This window comes from Haliotis rufescens, unplaced genomic scaffold (genome assembly GCF_023055435.1).
Source record: "Haliotis rufescens isolate VD_foot unplaced genomic scaffold, xgHalRufe1.0.p SCAF_2, whole genome shotgun sequence".
Classification (NCBI taxonomy): Eukaryota; Metazoa; Mollusca; class Gastropoda; order Lepetellida; family Haliotidae; genus Haliotis; species Haliotis rufescens.
In genome coordinates, this window is record NW_025963890.1 from 77,766,315 (window position 1) to 77,791,543 (window position 25,229).

Genomic DNA, 25,229 nt, shown 5'->3' on the forward strand with positions numbered 1-25,229 from the left:
AAGACATTGTCCAACCAGGGGAAGGCACATTGTCAAGACAGTGTCCACCCAGAGCAAGGGTCATTGTCAAGACAGTGTCCACCCAGAGCAAGGGTCAATGCCAAGACAGTGTCCACACAGGGTAAGGGTCATTCTCAAGATAGTGTCCAAACAGGGTGAGGGTCATTGTCAAGATGGTGTCCACAGAGGGAAAGGGTCATTGTCAAGACAGTGTCCACACAGGACAAGGGTCATTGTCAAGACAGTGTCCACCCAGAGCAAGGGTCATTGTCAAGACAGTGTCCACCCAGAGCAAGGGTCATTGTCAAGACAGTGTCCACACAGAGCAAGGGTCATTGTCAAGACAGTGTCCACTCAGAGCAAGGGTCATTGCAAAGACAGTGTCCACACAGGGTAAGGGTCATTGTCAAGACGGTGTCCACACAGGGCAAGGTTCATTGTCAAGACAATGTCCACCAAGTGCAAGGGTCATTGTCAAGACAGTGTCCACACAGAGCAAGGGACATTGTCAAGACAGTGTCCACACAGGGTAAGGGACATTGTCAAGACAGTGTCCACACAGGGTAAGGGTCATTGCCAAGACAGTGTCCACACAGAGTAAGGGTCATTGTCAAGATAGTGTCCGAACAGGGTGAGGTTCATTGTCAAGACATTGTCCAAACAGTCTGAGGTTCATCGTCAAGACGGTGTCCAAACAGTTTGAGGTTCATCGTCAAGACAGTGTCCATAAAGGGCAAGGTTCATTGTCAAGACAATGTCCACCAAGTGCAAGGGTCATTGTCAAGACAGTGTCCACACAGAGCAAGGGACATTGTCAAGACAGTGTCCACACAGGGCAAGGGTCATTGTCAAGACAGTGTCCACCCAGAGCAAGGGTCATTGCCAAGACAGTGTCCACACAGGGTAAGGGTCATTGTCAAGACAGTGTCCACACAGAGCAAGGGACATTGTCAAGACAGTGTCCACACAGGGCAAGGGTCATTGTCAAGACAGTGTCCACCCAGAGCAAGGGTCATTGCCAAGACAGTGTCCACACAGGGTAAGGGTCATTGTCAAGATAGTGTCCAAACAGGGTGAGGTTCATTGTCAAGACAATGTCCACACAGAGTAAGTGTCATTGTTAAGAGGGTGTCAATACAGGGCAGGCTTTATCGTCAAGACGGTGTCCAAACAGGGCAGGGTTAATCGTCAAGACGGTGTCCAAACAGTGTGAGGTTCATCGTCAAGACAGTGTCCACACGGGGCAGGGTTCATTGTCAAGACATTGTCCAAACAGTCTGAGGTTCATCGTCAAGACGGTGTCCAAACAGTGTGAGGTTCATCGTCAAGACAGTGTCCATACAGGGCAGGGTTCATTGTCAAGCTAGTGTCCACACAGGGTAAGGGTCATTGTCAAGACAGTGTCCAAACAGGGCGAGGTTCATTCTCAAGACAGTGTCCACACAGGGTAAGGGTCATTGTCAAGACAGTTTCCACACAGGGCAAGGCACATTGTCAAGAAAGTGTCCAAACAGGGTAAGGGTCATTGTCAAGAAAGTGTCCACACAGGGTAGGGGTCATTGTCAAGACATTGTTCAACCAGGGCAAGGCACATTGTCAAGATAGTGATCACACAGAGCAAGGTTCATTGTCAAGACAGTGTCCACACAGGGTAGGGGTCATTGTCAAGACAGTGTCCACACAGGGCAAGGCACATTGTCAAGAAAGTGTCCAAACAGGCCGAGGTTCATTGTCAAGACAGTGTCCACACAGGGTAAGGGTCATTGTCAAGACAGTGTCCAAACAGGGTAAGGGTCATTGTCAAGAAAGTGTCCACACAAGGCAGGGGTCATTGTCAAGACATTGTCCAACCAGGGCAAGGCACATTGTCAAGACAGTGTCCACACAGAGCAAGGTTCATTGTCAAGACAGTGTCCACACAGGGTAAGGGTCATTGTCAAGACAGTGTCCAAACAGGGCAAGGCCCATTGTCAAGACAGTGTCCACACAGGGTAAGGCCCATTGTCAAGACAGTGTCCACACAGGGTAAGGGTCATTGTCAAGACAGTGTCCACACAGGGTAAGGGTCATTGCCAAGACAGTGTCCATACAGGGCAGGGTTCATTGTCAAGATAGTGTCCACACAGGGTAAGGGTCATTGTCAAGACATTGTTCAACCAGGGCAAGGCACATTGTCAAGATAGTGTCCACACAGGGTAAGGGTCATTGTCAAGACACTGTCCAAACAGGGCAAGTCCCATTGTCAAGAAAGTGTCCACACAGGGTAAGGGTCATTGTCAAGACAGTGTCGAAACAGGACAAGGCCCATTGTCAAGACAGTGTCCACACAGGGTAAGGGTCATTGTCAAGACAGTGTCCACACAGGGTAAGGGTCATTGCCAAGACAGTGTCCACACAGGGTAAGGGTCATTGTCAAGATAGTGTCCAAACAGGGTGAGGTTCATTGTCAAGACAATGTCCACACAGAGTAAGGGTCATTGTTAAGAGGGTGTCAATACAGGGCAAGGGTCATTGTCATGACAGTATCCACACAGGGCAGGCTTTATCGTCAAGACGGTGTTCAAACAGGGAGACGTTCATTGTCAAGACATTGTCCAAACAGTGTGAGGTTCATCGTCAAGACATTGTCCAAACAGTGTGAGGTTCATCGTCAAGACAGTGTCCATACAGGGCAGGGTTCATTGTCAAGATAGTGTCCACACAGGGTAAGGGTCATTGTCAAGACATTGTTCAACCAGGGCAAGGCACATTGTCAAGATAGTGTCCACACAGAGCAAGCTTCATTATCAAGACAGTTTCCACACAGGGTAAGGGTCATTGTCAAGATACTGTCCAAATAGGGTAAGGGTCATTGTGAAGAAAGTGTCCACACAAGGTAGGGGTCATTGTCAAGATATTGTCCTACCAGGGCAAGGCACATCGTCAAGACAGTGTCCACACAGAGCAAGGTTCATTGTCAAGACAGTGTCCACACAGAGTAAGGGTCATTGTGAAGATAGTGTCCACACAGGGCAAGGCACATTGTCAAGATAGTGATCACACAGAGCAAGGTTCATTGTCAAGACAGTGTCCACACAGGGTAGGGGTCATTGTCAAGAGAGTGTCCACACAGGGCAAGGCACATTGTCAAGAAAGTGTCCAAACAGGCCGAGGTTCATTGTCAAGACAGTGTCCACACAGGGTAAGGGTCATTGTCAAGACAGTGTCCAAACAGGGTAAGGGTCATTGTCAAGAAAGTGTCCACACAAGGTAGGGGTCATTGTCAAGACATTGTCCAACCAGGGCAAGGCACATTTTCAAGACAGTGTCCACACAGAGCAAGGTTCATTGTCAAGACAGTGTCCACGCAGGGTAGGGGTCATTGTCAAGACAGTGTCCAACCAGGGCAAGGCACATTGTCAAGAAAGTGTCCAAACAGGCCGAGGTTCATTGTCAAGACAGTGTCCACACAGGGTAAGGGTCATTGTCAAGACAGTGTCCACACAGAGCAAGGTTCATTGTCAAGACAGTGTCCACACAGAGTAAGGGTCATTGTGAAGATAGTGTCCACACAGGGTAGGGGTCATTGTCAAGATAGTGTCCAAACAGGGTGAGGTTCATTGTCAAGACAATGTCCACACTGAGTAAGGGTCATTGTTATGAGGGTGTCAATACAGGGCAAGGGTCATTGTCATGACAGTATTCACACAGGGCAGGCTTTATCGTCAAGACGGTGTTCAAACAGGGAGACGTTCATTGTCAAGACATTGTCCAAACAGTGTGAGGTTCATCGTCAAGACGGTGTCCAAACAGTGTGAGGTTCATCGTCAAGACAGTGTCCATACAGGGCAGGGTTCATTGTCAAGATAGTGTCCACACAGGGTAAGGGTCATTGTCAAGACATTGTTCAACCAGGGCAAGGCACATTGTCAAGATAGTGTCCACACAGAGCAAGCTTCATTATCAAGACAGTTTCCACACAGGGTAAGGGTCATTGTCAAGATAGTGTCCAAACAGGGTAAGGGTCATTGTGAAGAAAGTGTCCACACAAGGTAGGGGTCATTGTCAAGACATTGTCCAACCAGGGCAAGGCACATCGTCAAGACAGTGTCCACACAGAGCAAGGTTCATTGTCAAGACAGTGTCCACACAGAGTAAGGGTCATTGTGAAGATAGTGTCCACACAGGGCAAGGCACATTGTCAAGAAAGTGTCCAAACAGGGTAAGGGTCATAGTCAAGAAAGTGTCCACACAAGGTAGGGGTCATTGTCAAGACATTCTCCAACCAGGGCAAGGCACATCGTCAAGACAGTGTCCAAACAGAGCAAGGTTCATTGTCAAGACAGTGTCCACACAGAGTAAGGGTCATTGTGAAGATAGTGTCCACACAGGGCAAGGCACATTGTCAAGAAAGTGTCCAAACAGGGTAAGGGTCATAGTCAAGAAAGTGTCCACACAGGGTAGGGGTCATTGTCAAGACATTGTTCAACCAGGGCAAGGCACATTGTCAAGATAGTGATCACACAGAGCAAGGTTCATTGTCAAGACAGTGTCCACACAGGGTAGGGGTCATTGTCAAGAGAGTGTCCACACAGGGCAAGGCACATTGTCAAGAAAGTGTCCAAACAGGCCGAGGTTCATTGTCAAGACAGTGTCCACACAGGGTAAGGGTCATTGTCAAGACAGTGTCCAAACAGGGTAAGGGTCATTGTCAAGAAAGTGTCCACACAAGGTAGTGGTCATTGTTAAGACATTGTCCAACCAGGGGAAGGCACATTGTCAAGACAGTGTCCACACAGAGTAAGGATCAATGTGAAGAAAGTGTCCACACAGGGTAGGGGTCATTGTTAAGACAGTGTCCACACAGGGCAAGGCACATTGTCAAGAAAGTGTCCAAACAGGGTAAGGGTCATTGTCAAGAAAGTGTCCACACAGGGTAGGGGTCATTGTCAAGACATTGTTCAACCAGGGCAAGGCACATTGTCAAGATAGTGATCACACAGAGCAAGGTTCATTGTCAAGACAGTGTCCACACAGGGTAGGGGTCATTGTCAAGACAGTGTCCACACAGGGCAAGGCACATTGTCAAGAAAGTGTCCAAACAGGCCGAGGTTCATTGTCAAGACAGTGTCCACACAGGGTAAGGGTCATTGTCAAGACAGTGTCCAAACAGGGTAAGGGTCATTGTCAAGAAAGTGTCCACACAAGGCAGGGGTCATTGTCAAGACATTGTCCAACCAGGGCAAGGCACATTGTCAAGACAGTGTCCACACAGAGCAAGGTTCATTGTCAAGACAGTGTCCACACAGGGTAAGGGTCATTGTCAAGACAGTGTCCAAACAGGGCAAGGCCCATTGTCAAGACAGTGTCCACACAGGGTAAGGCCCATTGTCAAGACAGTGTCCACACAGGGTAAGGGTCATTGTCAAGACAGTGTCCACACAGGGTAAGGGTCATTGCCAAGACAGTGTCCATACAGGGCAGGGTTCATTGTCAAGATAGTGTCCACACAGGGCAAGGGTCATTGTCAAGACATTGTTCAACCAGGGCAAGGCACATTGTCAAGATAGTGTCCACACAGGGTAAGGGTCATTGTCAAGACACTGTCCAAACAGGGCAAGTCCCATTGTCAAGACAGTGTCCACACAGGGTAAGGGTCATTGTCAAGACAGTGTCCACACAGGGTAAGGGTCATTGCCAAGACAGTGTCCACACAGGGTAAGGGTCATTGTCAAGATAGTGTCCAAACAGGGTGAGGTTCATTGTCAAGACAATGTCCACACAGAGTAAGTGTCATTGTTAAGAGGGTGTCAATACAGGGCAAGGGTCATTGTCATGACAGTATCCACACAGGGCAGGCTTTATCGTCAAGACGGTGTTCAAACAGGGAGACGTTCATTGTCAAGACATTGTCCAAACAGTGTGAGGTTCATCGTCAAGACATTGTCCAAACAGTGTGAGGTTCATCGTCAAGACAGTGTCAATACAGGGCAGGGTTCATTGTCAAGATAGTGTCCACACAGGGTAAGGGTCATTGTCAAGACATTGTTCAACCAGGGCAAGGCACATTGTCAAGATAGTGTCCACACAGAGCAAGCTTCATTATCAAGACAGTTTCCACACAGGGTAAGGGTCATTGTCAAGATAGTGTCCAAATAGGGTAAGGGTCATTGTGAAGAAAGTGTCCACACAAGGTAGGGGTCATTGTCAAGATATTGTCCTACCAGGGCAAGGCACATCGTCAAGACAGTGTCCACACAGAGCAAGGTTCATTGTCAAGACAGTGTCCACACAGAGTAAGGGTCATTGTGAAGATAGTGTCCACACAGGGCAAGGCACATTGTCAAGAAAGTATCCAAACAGGGTAAGGGTAATTGTCAAGAAAGTGTCCACACAGGGTAGGGGTCATTGTCAAGACATTGTTCAACCAGGGCAAGGCACATTGTCAAGATAGTGATCACACAGAGCAAGGTTCATTGTCAAGACAGTGTCCACACAGGGTAGGGGTCATTGTCAAGACAGTGTCCAAACAGGGTAAGGGTCATTGTCAAGAAAGTGCCCACACAAGGTAGGGGTCATTGTCAAGACATTGTCCAACCAGGGCAAGGCACATTTTCAAGACAGTGTCCACACAGAGCAAGGTTCATTGTCAAGACAGTGTCCACACAGGGTAGGGGTCATTGTCAAGACAGTGTCCAACCAGGGCAAGGCACATTGTCAAGAAAGTGTCCAAACAGGCCGAGGTTCATTGTCAAGACAGTGTCCACACAGGGTAAGGGTCATTGTCAAGACAGTGTCCACACAGAGCAAGGTTCATTGTCAAGACAGTGTCCACACAGAGTAAGGGTCATTGTGAAGATAGTGTCCACACAGGGTAGGGGTCATTGTCAAGATAGTGTCCAAACAGGGTGAGGTTCATTGTCAAGACAATGTCCACACAGAGTAAGGGTCATTGTTATGAGGGTGTCAATACAGGGCAAGGGTCATTGTCATGACAGTATTCACACAGGGCAGGCTTTATCGTCAAGACGGTGTTCAAACAGGGAGACGTTCATTGTCAAGACATTGTCCAAACAGTGTGAGGTTCATCGTCAAGACGGTGTCCAAACAGTGTGAGGTTCATCGTCAAGACAGTGTCCATACAGGGCAGGGTTCATTGTCAAGATAGTGTCCACACAGGGTAAGGGTCATTGTCAAGACATTGTTCAACCAGGGCAAGGCACATTGTCAAGATAGTGTCCACACAGAGCAAGCTTCATTATCAAGACAGTTTCCACACAGGGTAAGGGTCATTGTCAAGATAGTGTCCAAACAGGGTAAGGGTCATTGTGAAGAAAGTGTCCACACAAGGTAGGGGTCATTGTCAAGACATTGTCCAACCAGGGCAAGGCACATCGTCAAGACAGTGTCCACACAGAGCAAGGTTCATTGTCAAGACAGTGTCCACACAGGGTAAGGGTCATTGTGAAGATAGTGTCCACACAGGGCAAGGCACATTGTCAAGAAAGTGTCCAAACAGGGTAAGGGTCATAGTCAAGAAAGTGTCCACACAAGGTAGGGGTCATTGTCAAGACATTCTCCAACCAGGGCAAGGCACATCGTCAAGACAGTGTCCAAACAGAGCAAGGTTCATTGTCAAGACAGTGTCCACACAGAGTAAGGGTCATTGTGAAGATAGTGTCCACACAGGGCAAGGCACATTGTCAAGAAAGTGTCCAAACAGGGTAAGGGTCATTGTCAAGAAAGTGTCCACACAGGGTAGGGGTCATTGTCAAGACATTGTTCAACCAGGGCAAGGCACATTGTCAAGATAGTGATCACACAGAGCAAGGTTCATTGTCAAGACAGTGTCCACACAGGGTAGGGGTCATTGTCAAGAGAGTGTCCACACAGGGCAAGGCACATTGTCAAGAAAGTGTCCAAACAGGCCGAGGTTCATTGTCAAGACAGTGTCCACACAGGGTAAGGGTCATTGTCAAGACAGTGTCCAAACAGGGTAAGGGTCATTGTCAAGAAAGTGTCCACACAAGGTAGTGGTCATTGTTAAGACATTGTCCAACCAGGGGAAGGCACATTGTCAAGACAGTGTCCACACAGAGTAAGGGTCAATGTGAAGAAAGTGTCCACACAGGGTAGGGGTCATTGTTAAGACAGTGTCCACACAGGGCAAGGCACATTGTCAAGAAAGTGTCCAAACAGGGTAAGGGTCATTGTCAAGAAAGTGTCCACACAGGGTAGGGGTCATTGTCAAGACATTGTCCAACCAGGGCAAGGCACATTGTCAAGATAGTGATCACACAGAGCAAGGTTCATTGTCAAGACAGTGTCCACACAGGGTAGGGTTCATTGTCGAGACAGTTTCCATACAGGGTAAGGGTCATTGTCAAGACAGTGTCCAAACAGGGCGAGGGTCATTGTCAAGACAGTGTCAATACAGGGCGAGGTTCATTGTCAAGACAGTGTCAATATAGGGCAGGGTTCATTGTCAAGACAGTGTCCACACAGGGCAAGGGTCATTGTCAAGACAGTGTCCAAACAGGGCGAGGTTAATTGTCAAGACAGCGTCCACACAGTGTAGGGTTCATTGTCAAGACAGTGTCCACACAGGGCAAGGCCCATTGTCAAGACAGTGTCCACACAGGGTATAGGTCATTGTCAAGAAAGTGCCCATACAGGGCAGGGTTTATTGTCAAGACAGTGTCCAAACAGGGTGAGGTTCATCGTCAAGACGGTGTCCACACAGGGCAAAGGTCATTGTCAAGACAGTGTCCACACAGGGTAAGGGTCATTGTCAAGATAGTGTCCACACAGGGTAAGGGCCATTGTCAAGAGAGTGTCCACACAGGGCACGGTTTATCGTCAAGACTGTGACCACACAGGCTAAGGTTCATTGTCAACATACGGATGAACAGTTTACTCCATTGGTGTAGAGGCTGCATTCTGTCAAATAACCAGTTCATAATACCCCAAACGTCGTGATAGCATACGTTTCATTCAGTAATTTGAAAAGTAACATTCAACCTTGTTCAACGTCGAATGCGACACTAATTTTTCCGCCTGTTGCAGATTTCTGTGGCGCCGTCTTGCTTTGAATTGGACCAATGACTGTCTTAATGACACAATAATGTTGTTTTCTGTATTTTGCTTCCACCTGTTGAGAGAGCCTGGTAATAGCGTTTTACACGTCCCATTTTAATTCTGGAAACCCAAAAGTCCAGAAACGCTTAGGTCTTTGCCGACTCTTGGTCAAAGGTATTTACAAAGTTAAACATGTTGTTTTCATGGGAACATACTAAGGAAGAAAAAATGAAAAATAAATTGTTCAAAAACTCAATATTAACACTATCTCGCCGATGGGCCTGCCCATGGGCGAAGACAGGCCCATGGGTAGGCCCATGGGTAGGCCCATGGGCGAGAATATGTTCCTTTACTCAAAACTCATGTTTACATTTAATGTAAAATTTAAGTACATTTAAGTAAAATATTTCGCCCATGGGCGAGAAAAAGGTTTGGCCCATGGGCGAGAATATGTTCCTTTACTTAAAACTCATGTTTTTGTTTCGTAAATACATTAAATGTATTCATTCAAGTATCATGACACAAAATTTAACTCATTTTAACTTAATTCAACTATTTTATAGCGATATTGAAATATTTCGCCCATGGGCGAGAAAAAGATGGCCCATGGGTAGGCCCATGGGCGAGAATATGTTCCTTTACTCAAAACTCATGTTTTTGTTTCGCAAATACATTAAATGTATTTATTCAAGTATCATGACACAAAATTTAGCTCATTTTACCTAAATTCAACTATTTTATAGCGATATTGAAATATTTCGCCCATGGGCGAGAAAAAGGTTTGGTCCATGGGCAGGCCCATGGGCGAGAATATGTTCCTTTACTCAAAACTCATGTTTTTGTTTCGTAAATACATTAAATGTATTCATTCAAGTATCATGACACAAAATTTAACTCATTTTAACTTAATTCAACGATTTTATAGCGATATTGAAATATTTCGCCCATGGGCGAGAAAAAGGTTTGGCCCCTGGGCGAGAATACGTTCCTTTACTTAAAAATCTTTTTTTTGTTTCGCAAATACATTAAATGTATTCATTCAAGTATCATTACACAAAATTTAACTCATTTTAACTTAATTCAACGATTTTATAGCGATATTGAAATATTTCGCCCATGGGCGAGAAAAAGGTTTGGCCCATGGGCCAGAATATTTTCCTTTGCTCAACAGTTTTAGTTTCGCAAATACATAAAGGTTTTAGAAGCATGACACATGATTCAATTCATTTTACCTTAATTCAACTATTAAAATATTTCGCCCATGTTTTCGTCAGTCCCTTAAAATAATTAAATAATTGTGTACAGAGTATATTGTATCATGTGAAATATACTTTATGTTATATCATTACATTCCTATTTTAAAAAGGCATTTGGTTCGATGTTTCCTTTACAGAAGTTTTACAAATTTCACCTTTTTTACATATTGCAACGATACGCCAATTCATTAGCGACATTTTCCAACACATCAAAGTTTAGTTAGTTTCTTATTCATTTCCCATTTTATGTCTCGTTGATACATCACACTGGGAAAGTAAGTGACACTAAGTTTGCAATATACAGGTACACGTGCGCGTATTTTAATTGCAACAAAAAAACGATTCGTCTTTCGTTGCATAACGTCTGGCTGAATATCTCACATTCTAACGAAATCTCGAAATAATTATTTAATTATATGCGGTGTCGAACTGACCAATGGGAATTATGTTTACAGGCGATTGAGGAAAACTTGAGTGAATATTATAACACTAAAGCAACTTTTAAATGCATTGTCACTTTTGGTATGAAAATGGTAACAGTTCAGAAAAAAACAACAACCTTCTTATGATAATTCTCATATTCTCATTAGGACGTTGTATCTAATTATAGTGTCGGCCTTATTTACAGGTGATTCTACAATACCTGCTCTCGGTCAATTACGATCTACCACACCACGCGTGAATAAACAGTTATTCAGGTGTTGCTGTGGGCAAATACCTAGCCTGAAAATGTTTTACAAATTTTCGTTGATATGTGGATATATTAAGCACAAAGACAAAAAAATGTTTATGAAAGATGAATTAGTGCCTTGAAATATTCATCGAGATGTGTATCATCGTTTAATGGGGTCATTCAATAAAAGTATGTTTGGAGGAGATATCAAAGGAGCCGCCCAATATACACAGTGTCGTCCGGTGAACTACCACCCCACCCTGTCCATAATAGTTATGTAATCGGTACACAAATATATTTCATGCGGTGTCAGTGTGGAAGGAGTTTGAATTACGTCCGCCACTGGCCACAGAAATCCTCAAAGTATAGTAACAATCAACAAGGTCAATGCCGTACTAATTACCTAGTGACGCACGTAACAACGACTGTCAATCTGTCTGCTACAGCTACCATACCATCATCTCTGTCACAACTGGCATATTTACGGCTTATTCAAAATATTAATTGTAGAAACGTCGTTAAGAGACTAACGTATGTCGTATACAGTCCTCATATTTGATTAAAAAAAAGGAAGTACGTCAACTTGGAATTCAACTGGATGTTACCTTCCTTATATCAGCTAACAGCCCTGTTTGTGAAAATATTTACTAGACATAAGATTTAAAGACTAATAAAATCAATTGTAAGACCGCATATACCATAAAACCGAATAAAATATGACTTGGTATCATGTCTTGTGTATTATATGATGGTAATGACCTGAAATGTTATAACGTTAGATTAGGACGGAGAAACATTAAAGTGTTTTATAATACTTGAGAACATGAGCAATAAGATGTAGCAACATTAACATGCATGGGATAGGGAAAATGGTGAAAATAAATTTAAATAGATTTTAATAAAAAATTATTGTACTAAATAACTTGCAAGAGCGGTGTCCAAAATTGTTTGACCGTGTTATGTGTGTTGTAGACTGACGAATAGCAAGTAATTGTCATGCTGTACGCATGGTTCCATATACAAATTCAGATATACAACCGGTATGAAACTGAGAACTGAGATGCCAAGTACAACCTGCATTCACAGACGGAAGCAGTATACTTGTGTGTATGCCCTCTCATCTGAAAAATGTATCACTAAAGTATTTGCATTGTAATAAATATAGTAATGATAAAACTTGGTTATTTGGTAGGTCTCCGACAGATATGATTTTCAGGATTTTTTACACCTTTGATTGATACGGATTACGTACATGTAGTCTAGTCACTGTCTCTAATATATCTGCTTGTTAGAAATTTTCTTTTATCGGGTATAAATAGTTGATTCGTCTTTCGCAGTCATTTTTACTTGATCGAATGATTTCCACAAAAAATTACGGCAGATTACGACCGATTCCGTTAGTCGCCTCTTACGGGCGTAGTTATCTCTTAAAGGCAAGGGGACACGGTTGCCCAGTTGTCTAAGGCGCCGCGATTCGCTGTGCAGAGTCGCGTCCCTTGGGCACGCCAGAAACCTATGATTGTGGGTTCGAATCCCGGTTCGCCCCGATTATGTTTCTAGGTTTGTCAGCACCATACCCGTGCTCGTGGGTTTCACTGAAGGGGTAAACGTCTGAGACCTGCATCATTTCGGGCTTTCCTCCCACATTAAGCGGACATGCCGCGATATAACTGGAATACTGTTAAAAGCGGGTTAAACCCAACTCACTCACTCACTGTATCTCATTACGCCAAACTGATAACATTCAAACATGTAATTAGTACACAGTTAATTGTAGCATATAATTTCCTGCATATTCCTTTTTGAACAAAAAGCCTACATGTATACTGAAATCGGTGTCCACTGTTAAAAGGCTATTAGTGCAGCCAGCCATGGTAAATGGAGAGACAAAAATAAGGTGATTAATTATAGTCTGTTGCAGAATATGCGGTATAAGTGTAGTCATTTATACATATACACATTACACATATACAGATGAAATACACGATATGATACAGTGCAAGAACAAATTAAGACACGGTTTCTATTAGAAATAATTATACGATTATGGATTTAATGAGCATGTTTAAATTTTCAGGCCAACACGGTTGAGATACAGCATCGGCATACTCAACTGTATGTCGTAAGTTTATTGTTTGTCTGAGCACATTTGTGTCGGGGTTGCGATATTTTCATCTCTTTGTTGGCAGCCTGCCACCGGCCTGAATTTTGAGAAAGGTCTCAGCATGGGACTGTTAATGTCTTCTTAATGACGTCTACAAGCTTACAAACTTGTAGATGTTGGGGCGGTTAGGACCAAACTTTTTCAGCTCAGATTGTTAGTGGTCCTGGAACCCATAGTGTCAAACAGGTTCTGCACAATACGTCCATCAGATTCTACTGTTCAGCAACATTGTCACTGAATTTCAGAACTCTTGCATGATATAATAATCAAGGATTTCCAAGGTGAACGAGGGGAAAGGCAGACGCACGTGGATTTACTCTCAGGTAATTATTGTTTGGAGTTCACATTTTGGGGCATTTCATATACTAATTCAACAGAGTTCACCTGCACATGTCCACTTTAGTTAGACAGACTGTAACCAAAAATGCAATGAGCCGTAGCTCCTAATCCCTTATAACAACGGTAACAACAACAAGGGGGAGGACACAGTAAGGTTAAACCGTGCCCAACCTACAATCTCAGGTGGCTAACGCCATATCTCCCATCAAGTCAGCTCTGTTTTGAAGCGCATAATTATGTTTTTACATATTGAAATAAAAGGAATTAAAAAAATCATATTTAACAAACCTACACATTACCAAATACAAAACCTTATAACCCTTTCTACACTTCGTTCCAATTAACCTGGATCATTCAACTCGCTCGCGAAGGTCGTATACGACTTTAAAGTGAATACATCTACAGTGTATCATATATACTCATGATAAGCAATTTCGTTCCTATTTCGAATGAGCACATCCTGAGGCTAAATCTGCAAAAGGACAGACAAAATATTTCTTTGTACAATGCAAACGATACAAACGTAGCGGCTGATAATAGAGACAATGATTTAATAATCTGCAATATATCATTTGTTCTCGTTCAATCTATTGTAGATAATGAAGTGATTGTAAAGTTTCAAGGAGTACTAAAATGTTGTGGTATTATGAATTTATTTAAAATATGAATAGCGAAAACAGTCACCATATCGGATGTACATGTATAACTTGTCTTCCATCACCACGCTTGTGCCGAGGCCCATGGCCATAAAACTAATCGGTCCCATAAAAGGAGCAAATAGTTTCGCAGATAGTACTTGCTATGGTTCACAATACTGTCATACTGTGGGCAGAGTAAGCGACTCCAACTTGTTGAGTGATACAGAATTACCAGATTATGATTGTGTTTGTAAGTTGCGTTTAATCTGTGTCGGATTGCAGTTGGTTTTTTTGGCAAGACCAGGGGTATTTTTTTCAATGAAACCTTTTAGCCGTTGAGTTTGTTTTGCATTCATTTCATTAAATACATTGTTAGGTAGAATAATAACACGTTATATGGATTAAACATAATCTCACATGTACTCTAAGTTCCGTACTATATTACTTTGCGGAGACATTGAGTATAATTTTTGAGTTGGCATTCTATGCTGTCTGCCCATGGGCGAAATATTTCAATATCGCTATAAAATAGTTGAATTAAGTTAAAATGAGTTAAATTTTGTGTCATGATACTTGAATGAATACATTTAATGTATTTGCGAAACAAAAACATGAGTTTTGAATAAAGGAACATATTCTCGCCCATGGGCGAGATAGTGTAAATATTGAGTTTTTTCATTTTTTTTTCCTTGGTATGTTCCCATGAAAACAGCATGTTTAGTTTTGTAAATACCTTTGACCGAGAGTCGGCAGAGACCGTAGAGTTTCTGGACTTTTGGGTTTCCAGAATTAAAATGGGACGTGTTGTTTGTATTTTGTTAGTGTTGCGCACCTTTCCTCGACGACAGGGGTGATCATGCATTTGTGAGCTTTGAGCCAAGCATGATTTTTCCTTGTTTTTTCCCCAAAGGCTGAGATTGAAACTGTGTGTCTCCTAGATGGTCCCATCCTTTCTTGGCATCACCATATGGAGGTTCTGTAACCAGATAATCATCCTTGGCACCTGAAAAAGACTCAACTCTCAGCGGGTCCCAGGTCTTGCTGACATCAACGAATCTTCCTCTCTAGCTTAATAGAGAGGTCAATCTTCTTCCGCTGGAATCAGACCAAGAAAAGTTCGGCACTGAGGTGAACACATGTGATAAGCTGCGGTGTGCTGATCAGGTCCATTTGGTGCCAGTGTTTGGACCGGGGTGTTTCCGGGACATCTTGCGCTGAGGCTTAGCTGGGAAGCAGGAATCGGCACATTTCCATTTGTGCGTGTGCACAGTTTAAGATTCCGTCCATCTTCATTTATCTTACCAATTCGGTATTCCGGGTCAACGCAGCTGTTCTTGACTGCCGATTCCCTTAATAATGATTTGAAGATGGTAATAGAATTGGAACTCGTCCTTCGCCTTTACAGAGAGTAGAATCGTTCACGCTCATGAGGTTGACAGGCCCGTCGGATGTGAGGATAACGACGGTCAGAGGTTTACAGTCAGGCTGGTCAGTGCCCTAAGTCTGGCATCCATACAGCAGTATAATAGAAAAAGTTGTTAGTTTATATTTGACTTCTCAATATTTAAATACACACCATCAGCAACAAGTTCGTATTTTTTTTAATTTTCCTAGCATATATGCGGCAACGCAAAATAGGTGAATACTCAACGTGATACAGAAACTCCTCCAATCGGACACAATCTGGATCCTGGTCACAAACATATTCCGATTACAGTTCGATTAGTCAGCGACACATTATGCACAGTCTAAGTCTAGCTCAAATCACAGTTCCAATTTCCTGTCTCTCACAAATGAAAGACACGGCCGAATACATGACAAGACTACACTGGTAGGAATGTCACAGACGGACATGGTGGAATACATGACAAGACTACACTGGTAGGAATGTCACAGACGGACCTGGCCGAATACATGACAAGACTACACTGGTAGGAATGTCACAGACGGACATGGCCGAATACATGACAAGACTACACTGGTAGGAATGTCACAGACGGACGTGGCCGAATACATGACAAGACTACACTGGTAGGAATGTCACAGACGGACGTGGCCGAATACATGACAAGACTACACTGGTAGGAATGTCACAGATGGACATGGCCGAATACATGACAAGACTACACTGGTAGGAATGTCACAGACGGACATGGACGAATACATGACAAGACTACACTGGTAGGAATGTCACAGACGGACATGGACGAATACATGACAAGACTACACTGGTAGGAATGTCACAGACGGACATGGCCGAATACATGACAAGACTACACTGGTAGGAATGTCACAGACGGACGTGGCCGAATACATGACAAGACTACACTGGTAGGAATGTCACAGACGGACATGGCCGAATACATGACAAGACTACACTGGTAGGAATGTCACAGACGGACACGGCCGAATACATGACAAGACTACACTGGTAGGAATGTCACAGACGGACATGGCCGAATACATGACAAGACTACACTGGTAGGAATGTCACAGACGGACCTGGCCGAATACATGACAAGACTACACTGGTAGGAATGTCACAGACGGACATGGACGAATACATGACAAGACTACACTGGTAGGAATGTCACAGACGGACATGGCCGAATACATGACAAGACTACACTGGTAGGAATGTCACAGACGGACATGGCCGAATACATGACAAGACTACACTGGTAGGAATGTCACAGACGGACATGGACGAATACATGACAAGACTACACTGGTAGGAATGTCACAGACGGACATGGCCGAATACATGACAAGACTACACTGGTAGGAATGTCACAGATGGACATGGCCGAATACATGACAAGACTACACTGGTAGGAATGTCACAGACGGACATGGCCGAATACATGACAAGACTACACTGGTAGGAATGTCACAGACGGACGTGGCCGAATACATGACAAGACTACACTGGTAGGAATGTCACAGACGGACATGGCCGAAAACATGACAAGACTACACTGGTAGGAATGTCACAGACGGACACGGCCGAATACATGACAAGACTACACTGGTAGGAATGTCACAGACGGACATGGCCGAATACATGACAAGACTACACTGGTAGGAATGTCACAGACGGACCTGGCCGAATACATGACAAGACTACACTGGTAGGAATGTCACAGACGGACATGGACGAATACATGACAAGACTACACTGGTAGGAATGTCACAGACGGACATGGCCGAATACATGACAAGACTACACTGGTAGGAATGTCACAGACGGACATGGCCGAATACATGACAAGACTACACTGGTAGGAATGTCACAGACGGACATGGCCGAATACATGACAAGACTACACTGGTAGGAATGTCACAGACGGACATGGCCGAATACATGACAAGACTACACTGGTAGGAATGTCACAGATGGACATGGCCGAATACATGACAAGACTACACTGGTAGGAATGTCACAGACGGACATGGCCGAATACATGACAAGACTACACTGGTAGGAATGTCACAGACGGACGTGGCCGAATACATGACAAGACTACACTGGTAGGAATGTCACAGACGGACATGGCCGAATACATGACAAGACTACACTGGTAGGAATGTCACAGACGGACACGGCCGAATACATGACAAGACTACACTGGTAGGAATGTCACAGATGGACATGGTGAAGACAGGGACCTAGTACGTGTGAGACGTCCGTCCTGGACCCGTCTCAGCTCTAAAGTCTACGCCTGCGGGTAGGTATGTCATGTCCATACCTCTCAAAAAACACACCATACAAACATAAGAACATATTTACAGATACTCGAGTGTAGCAATATCTCCTTGATTAGCAATTACATGCAGCTACATACATCAACATGGAGACTCTCAAAAATACCCACCTACATGTTAACGTGAACTGATCACTCGTTACATAGCGACATTATTTTTCATTCTTATACACTGATTATGCTTACAAAGTTGTTGAAAGGTCTTTACCTGTTGCGCCAACAATCCGACAGAAGGACAGAGCGGAGAAAATCCGCAGCACAGCCACCATACTCCCTGTGAAACAAAGACATATCTCACTTCCCGGTTATAAATGAGCTCATACAGTCTTTCAATGCAAGGTTTTAGTTTTAGTTTCAGGTTTAGTTAACGCGTCACATAAAACTGTCCGTGACCACCTCCGTGATCTGGTGGATAGAGCGCCTGCCCAGAGAGCGGAAGGTCGGGGGTTCGACGCTCGGGTGCGTCATACCGAAAGACATGACAAAATAGTTCTTGCTGTTACCCTGACTTGTGCTCGGCATTGAGGGGATACAACTCTACTGGTCGGCTCGATGTCTGTATATTGTGTCTGAGTGAGGTATCCATGATAAAATGGGGCATGGTACCTCAGTGGGGTAGTACCATAATACTGGACTAGTACAAACAGACACATGTACATCATGGTCGGTAGCCTCAGAGAAATTCAGAACGTCAACGTCAGAGAATATTTACCGAAACAGATTCCATAAGTAGAAAAAGCCGAAAAGGTAAATATGTCCTGCTCTACTGATAGCATCCTCCACTCAAACAATGTTTATTTGAAAAGCGTGTTTATCACTTGCCTAACGCTGCATATGGCGGCGGTCTGTAAAAGGTCGGGTGTTTACCAGACAGTCCATTGTGGATTATGAGCAATGATCAACGCCAGGCTATATGTGGGTGTGCGCGCGCGCGTCTGTGCCTGCTTGCGTGCACATGTGTTTGTCCCGTTTTGAGAGTTAAGCCTTTTGTAATTGTTCACTGGTTTTGCTGAAAGTTTGGGCTGTCTACAGTGATCTAGGTTTCTCTACACACTTGACGTGAGGTGTATTCTCTTGATAACGATGTCAACAACAACGACGTCAGATAATGGCTTAATTTGCAAATTGATACACTGAACAAAGTTTCCGAAAATAACATGATATCCCAACAATTAGACCGAGGAAGAGAGCAGACAAAACTCGCAGTACATTCACCAAACTCGAGCGTGAGCATGGAAATACCTTGTACCGTCACACCTCTGGGGAAACATGGAAATACCTTGTACCGTCACACCCCTATGTTTAATGAAAATACCTTGTACCGTCACAAACCTGTGTGTACATGCAAATACCTTGTACCGTCACATCTCTTTCGAAACATTGAAATACCTTGTACTGTCATACTCCTGGGTGTACATGGAAATACCTTCTACCGTCACACCCCTGTGTGTACATGGAAATACCTCGTACCGTCACAACCCCTGTGTGTACATGGAAATACCTTGTACCGTCACACCCCTGTGTGTACATGGAAATACCTTGTACCGTCACACCCCTGTGTGTACATGGAAATACCTTGTACCGTCACACCCCTGTGTGTACATGGAAATACCTCGTACCGTCACACCCCTGTGTGTACATGGAAATACCTTGTACCGTCACAACCCCTGTGTGTACATGGAAATACCTTGTACCATCACACTCCTGGGTGTACATGGAAATACCTCGCAACGTCGCACCCCTGTGTGTACATGGAAATACCTTGTACCGTCACGCTCCTGGGTGTACATGGAAATACCTTGTACCGTCACACTCCTGGGTGTACATGGAAATACCTTGTACCGTCACACTCCTGGGTGTACATGGAAATACCTCGTACCGTCATACTCTTGGGTGTACATGGAAATACCTCGTACCGTCACACTCCTGGGTGTACATGGAAATACCTTGTACCCTCACACTCCTGGGTGTACATGGAAATACCTCGTACGTTTATACTCCTGGATTTACATGGAAATACCTTGTACCGTCACACTCCTGCGTCTACATGGAAATACCTTGTACCGTCACACTCCTGGGTTTACATGGAAATACCTTGTACTATCACACTCCAGGGTGTACATGGAAATACCTTGTACCGTCACACTCCCGGGTGTGCAAGGAAATACCTCGCACCGTCACACTCCTGGGTGTACATGGAAATACCTTGTACCGTTATACTCCTTGATGTAAATGGAAATACCTCGTACCGTCACACTCCTGGGTGTGCAAGGAAATACCTTCTACAGTCACACTCCTGGGTGTGCAAGGAAATACCTTGTACCTGCATACTCCTGGGTGTACATGGAAATACCTTGTACCGTCACACTCCTGGGTATGCAAGGAAATACCTTGTACCGTCACACTCCTGGGTATACATGGAAATACCTTGTACCGTCACACTCCTGCATGTACATGGAAATACCTTGTACTGTCATACTCCTGCGTTTACATGGAAATACCTGGTACCGTCACACGCTTGGGTTTACATAGAAATACCTTGTACTATTCTACTCCTGGGTGTACATGGAAATACCTTGTGCCGTCACACTCCTGGGTGTAAATAGATATTACCTTGTACCGTCACACTCCTGGGTGTGCAAGGAAATACCTCGTACATTTATACTCCTGGGTTTACTTGGAAATACCTTGTACCGTCACACTCCTGGGTGTACATGGAAATACCTGGTACCGTCACACGCCTGGGTTTACATAGAAATACCTTGTACTATTCTACTCCCGGGTGTACATGGAAATACCTTGTACCGTCACACTCCTGGGTGTAAATAGATATTACCTTGTACCGTCACACTCCTGGGTGTACATGGAAATACCTCGTACCTTTATACTCCTGGGTTTACATGGATATACCTTGTACCGTCACACTCCTCGGTCTACATGGAAATACCTTGTACCGTCACTCTCCTGGGTGTACATGGAAATACCTTGTACCGTCACACTCCCGGGTGTACATGGAAATACCTTGTACCGTCATACTCCTGGGTGTACATGGGAATACTTTGTACCGTCACACTCCCGGGTGTACATGAACATACCTTGTACCGTCATACTCCTGGGTGTACATGGAAATGCCTTGTACCGTCATACTCCTGGGTGTACATGGAAATACCTCGTACCGTCACACTCCTGGGTATACATGGAAAATACCTTGTACCGTCACACTCCTGGTTGTACATGAGAATACCTTGTACCGTCACACTCCCGGGTGTATATGGAAATACCTTGTACCGTCATACTCCTTGGTGAACATGGGAATACCTTGTACCGTCATACTCCTGGGTGTACATGGAAATGCCTTGTACCGTCATACTCCAGGGTGTACATGGAAATACCTCGTACCGTCACACTCCTGGGTATACATGAAAATACCTTGTACCGTCACACTCCTCGGTATACATGAAAATACCTTGTACCGTCACACTCCTGGTTGAACATGGAAATACTTTGTACCATTCTACTCCTGGGTGTACATGGAAATACCTTGTACCTTCATACTCCTGGGTTTACGTGGAAATACCTTGTACCGTCACACTCCTGGGTGTACATGGAAATACCTTGTACCGTCACCCTCCTGGGTGTGCAAGGAAAGACCTCGTACCTTTATTCTCCAGGGTGTACATGGAAATACCTTGTACCGTCACACTCCTGGGTGTACATGGAAATACCTCGTACCTTTATACTCCTCGGTGTACATGGAAATACCTTGTACCGTCACACTCCTGGGTCTACATGGAAATACCTTGTACCGTCACACTCCTTGGTGTACATGGAAATACCTTGTACAGTCACACTCCTGGGTGTACATGGAAATACCTTGTACCTTTATACTCCTGGGGTTACAAGGAAATACCTTGTACTGTCACACTCCTGGGTGTACATGGAAATACCTTGTACCGTCACACTCCCGGGTGTACATGGAAATATCTTGTACCCTCACACTCCTGGGTGTACATGGAAATACCTTGTACCGTCACACTCCTGGGTGTGCAAGGAAATACCTTGTACCGTCACACTCCTGGGTGTACATGGAAATACCTTGTACCGTCATACTCCTTGATGTACATGGAAATACCTTGTACCGTCACACTCCTAGGTGTGCAAGGAAATACCTTGTACCGTCATACTCCTTCATGTACATGGGAATACCTTGTACAGTCACACTCTTGGGTGTGCAAGGAAATACCTTGTACCTGCAAACTCCTGGGTGTACATGGAAATACTTTGCACCGTCACACTCTTGGGTGTGCAAGGAAATACCTTGTACAGTCACATTCCTGGGTGTGCAAGGAAATACCTCGTACCTTTATACTCCTGGGTTTACTTGGAAATACCTTGTACAGTCACACTCCTGGGTATACATGGAAATACCTGGTACCGTCACACGCCTGGGTTTACATAGAAATACCTTGTACTATTCTACTCCTGGGTGTACATGGAAATACCTTGTACCGTCACACTCCTAGGTGTAAATAGATATTACCTTGTACCGTCACACTCCTGGGTGTACATGGAAATACCTCGTACCTTTATACTCCTGGGTTTACATGGATATACCTTGTACCGTCACACTCCTCGTTCTACATGGAAATACCTTGTACCGTCACTCTCCTGGGTGTACATGGAAATACCTTGTACCGTCACACTCCCGGGTGTACATGGAAATACCTTGTACCGTCATACTCCTGGGTGTACATGGGAATACCTTGTACCGTCACACTCCCGGGTGTACATGGACATACCTTGTACCGTCACACTCCTGGGTGTATATGGAAATACCTTGTACCGTCATACTCCTTGGTGTACATGGGAATACCTTGTACCGTCATACTCCTGGGTGTACATGGAAATACCTTGTACCGTCACACTCCTGGGTATACATGAAAATACCTTGTACCGTCACACTCCTGGTTGAACATAGAAATACCTTGTACCATTTTACTCCTGGGTGTACATGGAAATACCTTGTACCTTCATACTCCTGGGTTTACGTGGAAATACCTTGTACCGTCACACTCCTGGGTGTACATGGAAATACCTTGTACCGTCACACTCCTGGGTGTGCAAGGAAATACCTCGTACCGTCATACTCCTGGGTGTACATGGGAATACCTTGTACCGTCACACTCCCGGGTGTACATGGACATACCTTGTACCGTCATACTCCTGGGTGTACATGGAAATGCCTTGTACCGTCATAATCCTGGGTGTACATGGAAATACCTCGTACCGTCACACTCCTGGGTATACATGGAAAATACCTTGTACCGTCACACTCCTGGTTGTACATGAGAATACCTTGTACCGTCACACTCCCGGGTGTATATGGAAATACCTTGTACCGTCATACTCCTTGGTGTACATGGGAATACCTTGTACCGTCATACTCCTGGGTGTACAAGGAAATACCTTGTACCGTCACACTCCTGGGTATATATGAAAATACCTTGTACCGTCACACTCCTGGGTATACATGAAAATACCTTGTACCGTCACACTCCTGGTTGAACATAGAAATACCTTGTACCATTTTACTCCTGGGTGTACATGGAAATACCTTGTACCTTCATACTCCTGGGTTTACGTGGAAATACCTTGTACCGTCACACTCCTGGGTGTACATGGAAATACCTTGTACCGTCACACTCCTGGGTGTGCAAGGAAATACCTGGTACCTTTATACTCCAGGGTGTACATGGAAATACCTTGTACCGTCACACTCCTGGGTGTACGTGGAAATACCATGTACCGTCACACTCCTGGGTGTACATGGAAATACCTTGTACCGTCACACTCCTGGGTGTACATGGAAATACCATGTACCGTCACACTCCTGGGTGTACATGGAAATACCTTGTACCGTCACACTCCTGGGTGTACATGGAAATACCATGTACCGTCACACTCCTGGGTGTACATGGAAATACCTTGTACCGTCACACTCCTGGGTGTACATGGAAATACCATGTACCGTCACACTCCTGGGTGTACATGGAAATACCTTGTACCGTCACACTCCTGGGTGTACATGGAAATACCATGTACCGTCACACTCCTGGGTGTACATGGAAATACCATGTACCGTCACACTCCTGGGTGTACATGGAAATACCTTGTACCGTCATACTCCTGGGCACTGCTACTATATTACAACGGTGGCAGGCTGACTAGTGTTTCGATGGGACTAAATTTAAAAGTTCCGTGTTGTAGTTTTAGGATATATATAATATAAAACTGTGAATATCAACCATTCGATATGATTGATGCCCCTTATAGACTATTACAGCATTCTCGAGATCATGTTTGCGGAAATTAAAACAAAACTACTGTTTTCAAGCTGTGTATTAATAATCATGCAGTATCGCATTCCATGTGCAGGTTTTAACATTGAACTCAAGGAAATGAGAACTTGATGAAACCTGAAACATTTACAGCGAGTGAGTATGTGCTTTGTTTGGAGATCAAACATTTTAGAAAAAATGTAGAATCATGGCAAAGTTAACAGATCAAAATCAGCCATCAGTGACTAAAAATCCTCCTACTGTGTTTCTCTTTTTGTCTGAACTGCACTCGACCAGCCTACATCTTGTAGTCAACTCCCCTAACACACACAGACCTGCTCAGACAGGCACGTCTGTTGCTTGTCATCATCTCCCCTAACACACACAGACCTGCTCAGACAGGCACGTCTGTTGCTTGTCATCATCTCCCCAAACACACACAGACCTGCGCAGACAGGCACGTCTGTTGCTTGTCATCATCTCCCCAAACACACACAGACCTGCGCAGACAGGCACGTCTGTTGCTTGTCATCATCTCCCCAAACACACACAGACCTGCGCAGACAGGCACGTCTGTTGCTTGTCATCATCTCCCCAAACACACACAGACCTGCGCAGACAGGCACGTCTGTTGCTTGTCATCATCTCCCCAAACACACACAGACCTGCGCAGACAGGCACGTCTGTTGCTTGTCATCATCTCCCCAAACACACACAGACCTGCGCAGACAGGCACGTCTGTTGCTTGTCATCATCTCCCCAAACACACACAGACCTGCGCAGACAGGCACGTCTGTTGCTTGTCATCATCTCCCCAAACACACACAGACCTGCGCAGACAGGCACGTCTGTTGCTTGTCATCATCTCCCCAAACACACACAGACCTGCGCAGACAGGCACGTCTGTTGCTTGTCATCATCTCCCCAAACACACACAGACCTGCGCAGACAGGCACGTCTGTTGCTTGTCATCATCTCCCCAAACACACACAGACCTGCG

The 25,229-nt window shown here is 44.7% G+C and overlaps 1 protein-coding gene across 1 annotated transcript in view; it reads right to left on the minus strand.

The window, feature by feature from the left end:
- Positions 1-18,272, minus strand: part of LOC124121514 (receptor-type tyrosine-protein phosphatase epsilon-like) — a 36,186-nt gene extending 17,914 nt beyond the window's left edge. Inside the window, exon 1 of the mRNA XM_048400604.1 lies at positions 18,100-18,272. Coding sequence (XP_048256561.1) covers positions 18,100-18,160 — 61 coding nt within the window. The 5' untranslated portion in view covers positions 18,161-18,272. The remainder of the gene's footprint in view (positions 1-18,099) is intronic.
- Between the last annotated feature and the right edge of the window lie 6,957 nt (positions 18,273-25,229).